The sequence below is a fragment of the Botrytis deweyae genome (assembly GCF_014898535.1).
Source record: "Botrytis deweyae strain B1 chromosome Unknown BDEW_030, whole genome shotgun sequence".
NCBI lineage: Eukaryota > Fungi > Ascomycota > Leotiomycetes > Helotiales > Sclerotiniaceae > Botrytis > Botrytis deweyae.
In genome coordinates, this window is record NW_024066237.1 from 271,138 (window position 1) to 284,717 (window position 13,580).

General features: G+C 44.3%; 5 protein-coding genes across 5 annotated transcripts; 4 read left to right on the forward strand and 1 right to left on the reverse strand.

The window, feature by feature from the left end:
* Positions 1–642: 642 nt before the first annotated feature.
* Positions 643–2,423, forward strand: EAE98_009736 (uncharacterized protein; the record flags this gene model as incomplete). Its single annotated transcript, XM_038957357.1, has 2 exons — positions 643–788; positions 890–2,423. 2 exons carry the CDS (start codon positions 643–645, stop codon positions 2,421–2,423), a joined length of 1,680 nt encoding a protein of 559 aa, XP_038806296.1.
* A 933-nt stretch (positions 2,424–3,356) lies between these two features.
* Positions 3,357–4,288, forward strand: EAE98_009737 (uncharacterized protein; the record flags this gene model as incomplete). Its single annotated transcript, XM_038957358.1, has 3 exons — positions 3,357–3,629; positions 3,712–3,969; positions 4,031–4,288. 3 exons carry the CDS (start codon positions 3,357–3,359, stop codon positions 4,286–4,288), a joined length of 789 nt encoding a protein of 262 aa, XP_038806297.1.
* A 558-nt stretch (positions 4,289–4,846) lies between these two features.
* EAE98_009738 (uncharacterized protein) lies at positions 4,847–6,461 on the forward strand (the record flags this gene model as incomplete). Its single annotated transcript, XM_038957359.1, has 4 exons — positions 4,847–5,007; positions 5,057–5,635; positions 5,687–6,148; positions 6,200–6,461. The coding sequence occupies 4 exons, from the start codon at positions 4,847–4,849 to the stop codon at positions 6,459–6,461; spliced, it is 1,464 nt and encodes a 487-aa protein (XP_038806298.1).
* A 658-nt stretch (positions 6,462–7,119) lies between these two features.
* EAE98_009739 (uncharacterized protein) lies at positions 7,120–9,891 on the reverse strand (the record flags this gene model as incomplete). The annotated part of the gene is made up of 3 exons (XM_038957360.1): positions 7,120–9,267; positions 9,319–9,681; positions 9,727–9,891. 3 exons carry the CDS (start codon positions 9,889–9,891, stop codon positions 7,120–7,122), a joined length of 2,676 nt encoding a protein of 891 aa, XP_038806299.1.
* A 1,331-nt stretch (positions 9,892–11,222) lies between these two features.
* On the forward strand, positions 11,223–13,463 carry EAE98_009740 (uncharacterized protein; the record flags this gene model as incomplete). Its single annotated transcript, XM_038957361.1, has 2 exons — positions 11,223–12,103; positions 12,310–13,463. 2 exons carry the CDS (start codon positions 11,223–11,225, stop codon positions 13,262–13,264), a joined length of 1,836 nt encoding a protein of 611 aa, XP_038806300.1. The 3' UTR covers positions 13,265–13,463.
* Between the last annotated feature and the right edge of the window lie 117 nt (positions 13,464–13,580).

The following is a 13,580-nucleotide window of genomic DNA, read 5'->3' on the forward strand; positions in this document are numbered from 1 at the left end:
TCCACCTTCCTGGATACAAGTCTTGGCACGCCCACACAAAACCTTGCCCGTGGCATCTGTCATTGGTCATTTAGTGGCGCAAATCCCTGTTATGCCATGTCCTGATTCGATAGTCAGTTCGCCGTTTTCTTCAATTTGAGAGAGGGGTACAGAGCTGCAAGCTGCACTGAAAAACGAGGGGATTGACCACTAAGATATATAAATGCTTGCTAAGTGTGACTGGAAGCTTGCTGATACATGCCGCACAATATAACGAATCTGGGTGTCGGTAAACTTCTTATACCGTTCACCTTCATTTACCCTTGACCAGAAGCCTGCGCATTATCCCGCTAATGTAAATTGCCCATGAAAACAATAAAACCGTGTCTGTTGTTGGCCGAGTCACCAGTCCAAGACGAGATTTCCCTTGTCGTTATTCTCGTGAATAATAACGGACCGACTCCTATCAATAACTGCGAGAATTTCCAGTTCATTCAAAAGACTCCAAGAAACAAAACCTTTTGAACTCTGAAGCAAATAGCACAAAGAGTGGAAGGAAGAATTACAATACTACCCACACAAAACCTGACGAAATCCCGACGAGTATTCTTCCGGCTGTCGGTAAATTAATGCGGCAATTGTACAGGCTTCACGACAAAAGCAATGTCATTGAGGCTTCCATATCCAAACGTTTATAAATTTCTCAATAATTTTTCTGCCCCTGATCAAGGTTCTCCAGAACAAACATCGAGAAGTCAAGGACTCAGAAAAAGCGGTCCGAGATCGAAGACGGGTTGTTCAACATGCAAGTAAGTCGAGTCAGAGTTGCGGATCCACTCCATTGGGATTTCTCCACTAGGGAATCTTTATCGGACAATCATCAGATCCGTAACTGACTAATAAAATGTAGACAGCGACGTGTTAAATGCGACGAAACCAAACCACAATGTATCAGGTGTCAAAACCTCGGTCGCGAGTGTGGCGGATACGCTCCAGAGCAGATTGAAGATGTCTCCAAACAGAATGCAAACGCTCTTGTACCTATCCATCCACGACCGATGTCTGTGATGTCGTATACCCCTTCGGTCGCTATACATGGTGATCAACTCGAACGGCGGTATTTTCAAAGATTTTGTGACAAAACAGCAGCCGAGATCTGTGGTTCTTTTGATCCTACCTTTTGGACAGAGAAGGTTCCTCAACTCTGTCACCAAGATGCGCCCATCAGATATGCGACTATTGCCTTGGGAGCTTTGGCGAAGTCGTTGGAGGTCACATCTTCTCCAACTCGACTATCACTTTCGGGATTTCCTCAAATTGATCATCATCACTTAGATGAACACCACCGTTTCGCACTAAGGGAATACAGTAGAGCCATTGCTTCGTTAAGGATAATACTTTCCGATGGCAGAAGACATCTAAGAACATCTCTTACAGCGTGCGTACTATTTATGACCTTTGAATCTCTTCAGGGAAGCTACGAAGGTGCTTTGACTCATCTCAGAGGCGGTTCTCGATTGTTAGCTGATTGGAGAATTGCTCGAAGAGGGGGAAGTTCTCGCTTGTCGCACGATTCATTGTCCGAGATCCAGGATAGTCTAGTCGACGATTTGGGCCGCCTATTTGCCCGTCTAGATGTTCAAGGGCTTTTCATTCCACCACCATACCCTGTTCCAAATCTTCTTCAGGATGACATGGACATTCCAGACGAATTTGATAGTGTCCAAGAAGCTCGAGAAGTATGGGATTTCCTGATGGCCGCTATTGGTCAATTCCATACAAAGTATCTCATAAAGTCGCAAACCGAACCAGAGCAATTATCCACGCCATATTGGAACAGACTTCATAATCACTACACCACACAGCTACTTCGATGGCGAAAGGCTTTCCAATCCGTCCATGCCGAAGAAGCACACACTGGAAGTATTTCTGCCGATGGGACACATATGCTGAGCATCTATTATAATATCGCCACGATACTTGTTGCATCAAGTGTTCCACATACAGAGATGCTATATGACGAATACAACCATCTCTTTGCGGAGATTATATGCAAAGCTCAGATTTTACTTTCTAGTCCGGATGACCCGAGTAACACATCTCGCTTCACTCTCGACATGGGAACAATCCTCCCCCTCGTTATCACTGCAGTGAAATGTCGTGATCGACGAATTCGACGTCAGGCCATAGCGCTGCTTTGGTCTAAAGCGAGGCGAGAAGGGCTTTGCTTTGACACCATTAGCGTAGCAAGGATCTGCGCATGGATTTCGAGTATTGAGGGAGAAGGTATCCAGGAAGATGACCAACCAATCCCAGAATCATCCAGATGGACGATTTCATACTTACATTTGAACTCTGAAGAACGATGGTTGGCGGTACAATTGACACTGAAACAAGGTGATAATGGAAATCCACGGTACAGAGAAACGACATTTTCTTGGTAAGTGATGGATCATAGGAGTTAATTGCGAGGGCGTAAAGAGGACCTACATGATTTTGGAAATGGCGTACGAAAATGTACAATGACACGGAATTCATTGATGTTACTAGACATCCTTCCAAGTTGATGAAACTTTCATCTCTTTATTCTGATGAATCATGATGTGGGAAGCAGCAAAACGGAACTGTCCGACCAAGGCGAAATGGAGTGAATGATTGGACTTGGTAATCTCTTTTCTTTGAATGATAATACTGGTATCTGACAAGTTATGAAATTGGAACTCAGTATGGTGCCATGGAGTTTAAATCTGGTTGGTACGAGGTGGCAAATATGAGGTAGCAATACTCAAGTTTGACTGTGTATATTATTGTGTAGTCTGATATCGAGCAAAGTTATTCCTTTTCAGCTTCTTAAGCTTTCAGAAGAGACCGATTCTTGTAGTGATGGATTTCCGTTTAGCATGGTGCATGTAGATACCTGCACATTCGAAAGCAGGTACTTGTGATAGATGAATCGATTGGCTGATCTCTCTCGAGCACAAGAGGGTAGGTAAGTGATTAAAAACTCGACGACGTTGATTGATGGAGAGATTTACATCAAGGTGAATGAGTGAGAGAATATGTATATAATAGAAGGTTGCATCCAATAAACACTAGATGAGATGTAGAAACACACCTCCACCTGAAGGAAGGAGAATGAGCAGCACACGTGATTGCCCCTCTAAGAATGCCTGATCCTGACAAGTGCTTTCAATCAGGCACTCATGGACTTTTCTCATCAGAGCGCTAATCTACTTTTGGGTGACTAAATAATTGCTTAAGCGAAAAATATCCCACACTTCCAAATTCTAATCAATAATTTCGAAGTTCTTGATCTCCTAATCGTTCAACGCCCACCGACTTGCCAACCACCACCTAACGATCAATTCGATATCAATATGGCTGACGCACCAAGAGGCGGCTCACGAGGAGGTTTCGGCGACAGAGGCCGTGGAGGAGATCGCGGACGCGGACGTGGACGTGGACGTGGTCGCGGACGTGGAGGAAACAAGGACGAGGCAAAGGAATGGCAACCAGTTACCAAGCTTGGCCGTCTCGTGAAGGATGGAAAGATCAACTCCATGGAGGAGATCTACCTCCACTCTTTGCCAATCAAGGAGTACCAAATTGTTGATTTCTTCTTGCCAAAGTTGAAGGATGAGGTCATGAAGGTATGCGAAATTTACAAAAATCGCTTTCATGCGATTATGGTAATTTGGCAAATACGGATGCTGATGTGAATTTTGTCTACAGATCAAGCCTGTCCAGAAACAAACCCGTGCTGGTCAACGTACCAGATTCAAGGCCATCGTTGTCATCGGTGACTCTGAGGGACACGTCGGTCTCGGTATCAAGACCTCCAAGGAAGTCGCAACTGCCATCCGTGCTGCTATCATCATCGCCAAGTTGTCCGTTGTCCCAATTAGAAGAGGTTACTGGGGTACCAACTTGGGTACTCCTCACTCCCTCCCAACCAAGGAGAGTGGAAAGTGCGGATCCGTCTCTGTCAGAGTAAGTAACTTCTTGAAAATACCATGATTAATCTATTTACTAATTTTTCTCTCTTCTCCAGCTTATCCCAGCTCCCCGTGGTACCGGTCTTGTCGCTTCCCCAGCCGTCAAGCGTCTCCTTCAACTCGCAGGTGTTGAAGATGCATACACCTCCTCCTCCGGTTCGACCAAGACACTTGAGAACACCTTAAAGGCTACTTTCGTCGCTGCTGCCAACACATACGGATACTTGACTCCTAACTTATGGAAGGAGACCAAGCTCATCAGAAGTCCTTTGGAGGAATTCGGTGATTCTCTCCGTGCCGGCAAGCGTTACTAGGTGTGTAGTGGGCTTGTGAAAATAATTCCTTAGTTTATGCAAATGGGTTTATATGGGGTTAAAAGCTAGGGTCTATAGCTATGTCTCAATGAACTGATTGCCTTCATTTTGATTGCATTGCTACTGTGATTAATTTTTTACATGATTTGAAGTATGGAAGTAAGGCGCAAGCAAGCAGAAGAATTTCGATTAAGAAGACCGGAATGGCAGGTAGGAAGGATCCTTTGGAGTAAATACTGATAGGGAAGGAGTTCCTTGACAATTATGGAAATAGAGGCATCACTAGTCTGCCACTGAGGAAAGAACCATTCAAAATCGCCCAACAATAAGAAAAGCCATCTTATCTCTCTTCCCTTTTCTTCCTTTCTTCTATTCTCTTCAAACTTCTTCAATACAACTTTCGCTCGATGCAATTTTGGTAAATTTTGGTCCTCGTCTCTGTAACCTTCACTTCTGCACATACATTGATGCAATTTTGGTCTTTGATACAGCCATAACTCCGTTTTACTTGCTTCAAGCAATTTCACGTTCTTTACAGAATCTTTTTTCGTTGAAATCATGCCTTCACGTCGATTCGGGCGTCCTGCCATGGTCGTTGCTACACTTATTGCCTTTTCGGTTCTCATAATTGTATTCATTGGAGAGGGGTTAAAAGCATTTGTCCGCAAGGATGGTGTTAGCTTGGGAAAAAGAGATTTCACTTTCGGTCTTAATTGGCAGTAGGTATCAACCAGTCATTCTTTTACTCGAGCTGACGTTGCTTCATAGGACAACAATCTCTACGCCATCCACTGCTAGAAGTGAGATTTCGACATTGAATGATTGCTCGCCTTACTCTTTGAACACTCCAACATCTCTCATCATCGACCACATACGATCCCAAAAGCAAGCTATGGAGGAAGGATCTACCACTGTTTCTGCCATTCTTGCTCAAGGAACAAACACAGTCTCATTTGCTCTTCAAGGAAGATCTGATATGGTGTCCGTTATTCTAGCCAATATCAACAGCTTGGTGACACATCCTACTGGCGTTAGCAACACTGTTCGTGATGCTACAGGACTACTTGCTATTGCAATGGCAAAGTCAAGACCAAGTATCTCGAGCACATCGGTCCAATTAGCCTCAACTCCTACTGATCTTCACTCATTGGCCGCTTTTGAATTGTCGAAAAAAGCAGCAGCATACAATGTCCATCACGATTCTCATGGCGAGTCTTGTGATTGTGCAGCATGCATCTCTTCTCCGGCAGCTTCTATTCCAATAACAATAGCTCCTCCTCTTCCAACACATGAATTGATCGCTAGAGCGTTCGTCGCTAGAGCTGAAACTGTCACCGTTACTATCTCGTATGTGGATATACTCATACAATTTCTTGTTCTCATCTAACATTCTCATAGAGTATGCTCAGACTCGGCATCAAAGCCTTCGAACTCGACTGGATCGGGTAATCAAAGTCTACCACCAGCATCAGGTTCAAATAATCCCTCACCATCTCCAGAAAGTTCAAACTCCACGTCATCGGGACCGAAGAATCCCTCGCCTGCATCTAACTCGACATCCTCGGGACCCAAGAACCCTGTACCGGGCTCAGATAACTCGAATGCAACGTCTTCTTCTAGACCAAATCCCCCTTTCACTAATAGCACCAACTCTGGAGCTGGTAATGGAGGAGCTGGCAATGGAGGAGCTGGCAATGGAGGAGCTGGCAATGGAGGAGCTGGTAATGGAGCAGCTGGTAATGGGGGAGCCGATAGTGGGGGAGCTGCTGCTGGATCTGCTGGTGTTGGTACTGGTGGCGCCGCTTCTGCATCCGGAGCAGTGGCTAGTGCTGCTTCTCTATTCTCAGGCAACACTTCTCAGTAAGTCGTCCATATATTCTCCCATTGCTATAAAGACTAACGTGTTACCAGACCAACGGGGAATGCCCAATCAAGTAACAAAGGGAGCAAACCTTCAACCACGAGCAAATCTACACCGGCCGAAAACACCTCTCCTGCAACATCTGCAAGTATCAGTCCGCCGATTGCTAGCCAAGCATCGACTGCGTCAACTGGTATCGATAACACTATCTTCGCCCTTATCACACCTGCTGTTTCGAATGTTATTTATGTCATCTCGACTATTGGTCCTATTGCCGTCATGGTTGTTATGGGTCAGATATGGCTTCTGTGATTTCAGCTGCACCATTAATGTGGAGTTGAACTGATATGTTATTTCATCACTTGTATCACATAAATTAGTCAGTACATCATGGATGACTTGTATTTATAGTGGCGTTAACCACAGATTATTCCGATTATGATGGATGATGGACGAATTTTTGGAACAGAATACATGGAAGTTTATAATTAATAATTCATAGTTAATAGATTAATAGAAGGTTGGGAATTCTTAATAGATGTCGTGTATCCAATTTCATCGTGATCGAATCTTGGGTTACGAGCGATGAGAAGTGAATGGGGGGAACATTAGTGTGTGTCATGCTGTGGTTTGATTTCATATGTGAGGTATCAAGTATAGTAGGTATGTCGTCTGAAAGGAATCGAGAAATCAGCTGTAAAATTAACACTCAAGATAAAAGTTTTGTAACACGTCGACTACAATGTTCCTTCGTACAAACAAATTTCGTGGTCAAAATTTCGTGCAGTATTAACTGAGAACCGTTTTGTGAAAGATCATCGAGTCACCATGGCCATTTCTCTACCATTTCTCTACCATTTCTCTACCATTTCTCTACCATTTCTCTACCATTTCTCTACCATTTCTCTACCATTTCTCTACCATTTCTCTACCATTTCTCTACCATTTCTCTACCATTCTATTTGCAACATTACCACTCTTCCCCCAACACCTGCCCAGGCAGCTCCACCTCCTTCTCCCTACTTGTTTCTTCCGTGATACTAACGTAAATCTCGAATTTTTCCAATCCCATGACCAGTTTCCCCGCATTCTCACACTCTCTCTTGATATCTGCTCTCAGCTTTACCAAAGCATCGACTCCATCTACTGTTCCCGATCGAGAAACGGTGTATGCGATTGGGAATGGCACTGCGTCTTTGAGTCGGAAGGTTAGGGAGTCGGGATTTTTTCCGGGGATCGGACTGGTGTTTGCGGTGAAGGAGGTGAAGAATTGGGAGGTGGTGATTGCGGGTTTACCTGGGATGCCGAGGATGGATTTGGGGTAGGGGGGGCTGAAGGGGCCGTTGGGTTGGAGTTGGATGCGGAATTGGATGGTTGGAGTTGGGGTTGGAGTTGGAGTTGGAGTTGCATTGGAGGGGGGATGTGTAGGAAAGCGGTGAGACTGAGGGGTAATTGGTGGAGATTGGGGTAATGCCGGATGATTGAAAATCTGGGTGTGATGATTGAGTCTTGGTACTGGCATTGACGGTGGAACGTGTGTTGAAAATGGGGAACGTTGAGATCGAGCCATGGTTCCAGGAAGAGCTATTGGTGCTGATGCGTGGGTATAAGGAGGATATTGGTTCGGAGAGGTAAGAGTGGATGCGAGAATTTGAGGAATGTGTTGAGAGTGCATGCTTTCATGGGTTGTAATTGGAGTAGGAGGCATCGCTGGTAAAGTCTGCGAACGGGGAGAATAGTTCGTACGTGGCGATGCTTGATGTGCGTATGACGCGAATGAATTATTCGGCTCATGGTGAAAGACAGCTGTCTCTGTCGATGAAAGGCTGGTCCGTGGTTGAGTGCGAATGCTGTTTTGCTGGAGAGACTGGGCTTGTATGAGTCGTTGTGACTGAGGATGATACGCAGATCCCAGGATGTGAGACCCTGCAAGTGATCGAATTAGGTGCAGACCCTGTTCTTGCTGATGTGTTTGGTGTTGTGGCATCTGCTGTTGTGGTATCTGTGGCTGTATCTGTTGTTCCGCAGGTATGGGATTTGATGTGGTATTTGCAAGTTCTGTTTGAGTTCTTGTGGGCTGTTGTTCTGTCAAGCGCGGTCGCTTGGCAGGTCTTTTTAGTAACGGAAATGATTCTGGTGACATTGGAACTTGGCCGATACTTTGGCTTCCCTCACATGGAACAGAATTGTCGTGAGACCTCTGGCTATTGATTTTAGCCATGTAATTTCGGAATGCTACATCATATGCATCGTTGGAACAAGGGCTTGAGCCGTCCTCTTGGTGAATAGATATAGCATCATTAGGTACACTATTCCGTTGTCGCTTAGAGAGTGCTACCGAGAGTTGGGGGCTTTCGGGGGTTGCATTGATATTGAAAGTCGAGACAATAGTTTCTGGTTGCTTGGCAACGAATATCCAGAAGCTATCCCAGATAATCTGTCTAGCTCTGAGAAGGTCGTCATCGCTATTAATGTCAACAGTGACTCCAGGTAACCAAGCGGCATCAGGGAACGTGATTTTAATCATGGTAGACGTTCGCAAAGCCACCGATTTCCAGAAGATGGCTAAGTCATGATTACTGTCCCAGATCAAACTCATTGCATCACGAACAACTTTTCGACCGACTTTGTTTGGGGTGAGCACAGTTATCTGTGCACAGGTTTTGAACTTTTGGGTATGGTGTGAAAGTAAAGCTTCGGAAGAGTAGTTGATACGCTTCGAGTCCTTGAAGAATATGACTTCAGCCATGATACTATTTTGTGAAGGACTGGACTGAAAAGTTGAAGTCGTGTCCAGTGGTGGAACCTGGCTATCAGGAATATCGGACCCAAAATTAGGCAAACCATGACAGTAAGAGGCAGAAAAATGATATGTCTCATCTGTAACATTTAGTGAAGTATCTCCCAGTACCGGTTGAGCTTGTTCTGAGTCAAGGTGTTCCAACTTCACTCGAGACACTGTCTTATTCTCTTCAACTAACCCTACAGGTTCATCGGGGTCAGCTTTGATGAGGGGTTCGGTAGTGGTGATCATTTCGGAGCTATTCTGCCTTCCTTCCAGTAATGGGCTCGGGGCTGCGACAGATACCTCAGTTATCACACTGTTGGATTCCGAAACCTATGGGATTGGTGAGTTCAACATTTGAAAAGAAGAAGAAAAACGTAGTACCTTTGCAGGAATATCGTTCGGTACTTCAACCACAGGTACTTTTTTATTGGTGATCTTGATTCTGTTTCGCATGATGATGATTTGATTGTTCCAAGCGTTTTGGAAAGCTGCGCTCTTGACCAGACGGTTTTCTTCATTGTACATCAATATACCATTTGATATCCATTGAGAAGTTGAGAGGATCAATTTTTTGCATCGGTGAATCATTTGTGCTCTGCAATCTTGATTATTTGGAAATTCCCCGTTTCTGAATATGTAATCGACAAGTTCATTGATCTGATCACCCTGGTCGATCTGGTAGAGGTTGCGCATGTGTAAAAAGCGATATACCACTAACTTGACCATATTTGGCCAGGGATTGTTCTATGAAGAGATCAGTAGGTCATTATAAATAGAACGCTGGCCTACAATTACTCTTCGAAGCCACAGGAAATCTATAGTTGAAAATTCTTCTTTCAATGATTCACTATTTGGCATCTCTAATAGCATAACATGCAATCGAAGATATGGTTTATGGGGTTCCATGGACCTAGGAGATCCGCCTTTGTTGTTTGAAATTGCGCTTAGATCCATAGTCAATTGAATTGAATGGGAAACGATTCTTGAATGGATGGCTCTTTGTTTTCTTTTTTAAAAATCTGAAAGGATACAACGATGGGATGATTCATGTCAGTAAGCGACAACAGACTGGGTATTAACAACAAACAAAGTGCGGGAAATTATACAACACAATATGCAGAAGAAAGTCGCCACAATATGCAAAGGTAAAAAATCTTGAGCCCTCCACTTGACCACTCAAAATGTATAGGGCTCTATGAATCACGAGAGCCAGATTGCATGATTTGAAACTACCTTTTCCTTTATGTAAAATCCCAAGCCATGAATCAAATTGATCTTGGGCCATGCACTCTCCTGTTCAGACACCTAGGATTGAATCAATCACTCGATCATTGGAGTCAAATTGCACAATGCGCAGCTCGTATTGTGTGAACTGGATTATATGAAAACTGTTGACTTCTTCCTGTTGATACTTCCATCATGAAGAATATCGACGGGATGAAGGCCAACCTCATTCGCCCAAGGACGTTGTCAACAGATGCTGTGCATGTACTGATATCTTCCCATGCAGGGTAGCATAGAATATCGAATAGTTCACATTGTAAGATTCAAGTGAAGTTCAGGGGCAAGGTCTGTCTCAAGAGTTGGATTCTCTTTGATCTCATGCATCGTTGGTGGCATACATACTGCGGCACAAACTGCATGTCAAGTGAAAATGAGTGGTGGGACATGTGCCTAGTAGATGGATATCTTCTGTTACCTCGCACCTGCAGCTTAGGTAAGCTGCCAGGCTGCCACAGTGGCTCAAATCCATGTTGCCCAGCCCAGCCACACTTTATCATTGTGGTGGAGCTCCCGACCTTGAGTCAGCACTGACTTCATTAATCGAAGCTCTCTCGGCTCTGTCGCTCCTTCAACTTCGTCAAACCTTCTAAATCCTGAGCCTCCTTTATCAAATGGTTGAACAAGAGTGGAAAGTCTTTAAGGATTTTAGTTGCTCATTGAACCCTTTTATTTCATTGGACTATAGGGGTTCCATCGGATTAGGTCAATGCGAACCAAATAAGAGATGGTCGAGCTCCTCCAGTCCACCAGTCCTAAGCTTGCAAATAATTTGAGGACTTGAAACTAACTTCTCCGGCTTCAAGTGTTTCCGCGACCCACTGAGAAGATGCTCCGCTTTGATCGTCCTCAATACTGTACTCGTACGGAGTAGGTGATTGTAGGTGCTGCTACGAGCGATGTTTCCTTAGCTTCTTTGGTTGTCGGTTGGATACTTTACCTCTCTTTCATTAGATGCATTCAAGATTTCAGATTTCGCGTTGTGTTCATCTTGAGCCTTTACCATGGTGTTTAACAATGCTTCTGCGGTGACAATGTTTCCTTCTTTTTTGAGGTTGCAGGATTACAACGTCAATAGGCTTCTAATTGCAATTACCTTGATCTTAGGTATTGGGCTAGCGATATTGTTTAGTAGGCCTGGCCGCAAGGACGAGGAGGGCACAAAAGGGACTGAACCTCCTGAGGTCAAATCAAGGATTCCACTATTTGGGCATTTGATCGGTATGCTGAAGGGACAAGTTGGCTACTTCCAGACGTTAAGGTATGAGATTAGAGCAACTACATCAAAGGGCCTGCGGGGTACTCTCGAGAAAGTTGCTACTTGGCCCTTTGATCTCTACACGAAGCTATCCACCCCCTTCGACGAACATTCACTTACCATTTATCTCCTTTACAGTTCCAAGCACCCTCTTTATTCGGTCTTTACGCTTAAGATATTCACCGCACGTATCTACGTTATCTGCGAACCTTCGCTAATTCAAGCTGCATATCGAAACACGAAAGCGTTTGATTTTACTACATTTGTCGTTGATTCTTCGAAACGTGCGTTCAATATTGGCGAGCATGGAATGAAAATAATCCGCGGGGAAACTTCACCAGATTATGACCCGAAAGGGCCGTTTTTGAATGGGAATAATGGGATATCGTACCTGAACGAGAATCATGGATTGATGGTAGAATACTTAGGACCCGGTGGGAGTCTGCTAGAATTGAACAAAGGAGTTCTGAGTGCTGTTGCTGATATCCTCCACAAGCTTGATCAGAACTCTGGGAAAGTATCCCTCTATAAATGGATTAGAGATACCCTTACGTTGGCTACTTCTGCGTCTCTTTACGGGCCACACGATCCCGTGAGTGCTAATCACAGCCTCATAGATTCTCTCTGGTTAGCAATAACATCCCCAGCCAGGGTCCAATTCTCCGTACTGAATCATTTCTATGTGTCGAATAAATTCCCTATATTACATTCATTCTGTGCTTTCATGTACATTGCAATACCAGATGAACTTGGGATATCTAATTTTTGATCTATTCATTCGGACTATTGGACACCCTGCCCCCAGACTTGTAAGTCAGTGCTGATCTTGCCAGGGACTTCGAGGAAAACATGACAATGCTTATGCTTGAATTTCTTCCTACATTTATCTGCCCGAAAGCTTATCATGGCCGTAGAGCCATAAAAACTGCCTTTGCATCCTACTATGCTTCATCACATCATACGTCCGCCAGTACACTCATCAAATCACGATTAGAGTGCTCCCAGAAATGGGGTCTCACGGCCGAGGAGATTGCGAACATCGAAATCTCTACGCTTTTCCTCGCGACAACCAATTCAGCACCAACATGTTTTTGGTTACTTGTTAACATTCTTTCAGATCCGGCTTTGATATCTTCCATTCAGACCGAGATCTCCAATATCATATCGAAAAACAAAGATGAGGATGGAATAGAAGAATGTGTCATGGACATTACTCTGTTCCAATCCCGTTGTCCTATATTAATGTCGTGCTTTCGCGAGACGCTTCGTTTCGCTGATGCGGCAACATCTGTCCGATCCGTCACCCAAGATGTAATCCTCACATCATCAACCTCTCAATCGTCATTTTTGCTTAAAGCTGGAAACGTCATACAACTCCCTTCTGGCGTCACTCACAATTCGCCGTCAATCTGGGGGCCAGACGTTAATTCATTTAATCCGTTTCGATTCCTACCAAGTACCATTGCGAAACTGGGAAAAGAACAGAAGAAACTACAAACACAGGGATATTTTCCCTTTGGTGGTGGAAAGCATTTATGCCCAGGAAGACATTTTGCCACAACCGAAATCCTCTCACTTGTTGCTGCTATTATTATGGGATTTGATATCTACGGTTCAAGTGTGCCGGATAGAGCGTTTCAAAAGCTTGGCACGGCGGTTAGGAAACCTAAAAATGATGTTGAAGTCAACATAAAGAGAAGAAAAGGCTGGGAAAATGTCATATGGAGATTCAATGCTCAGGGTGATGTTGATTTTGAGGCTTTGGTGGGAGAGAAGACTGATACCTGAGTCGCGAAGGTTGTCTTGCTAGATTTTGAGACTAGCCATCATTCCCAGGTCAGCCCGAATCGCAATCCGACAAAGATCGTTTCGTATCCCGAATTCGTTTTGTACATTGAATCTTTTCGATATGTTATTTACACTTAGACGTGATTAGAACTCCCGAGCTATGGTGGTGAACAGCCGCTCAATATACTATCCATACTTGCTACGTCAGCTATACATCTTCATTTCATCTCCCCGTGAGCCAGTGGTTTGTCGTTGCAGATTATGTGTCTCATTATCTCCGTCTGGTCCAGTGAATGATGCGTGTGGGATGTTGCTT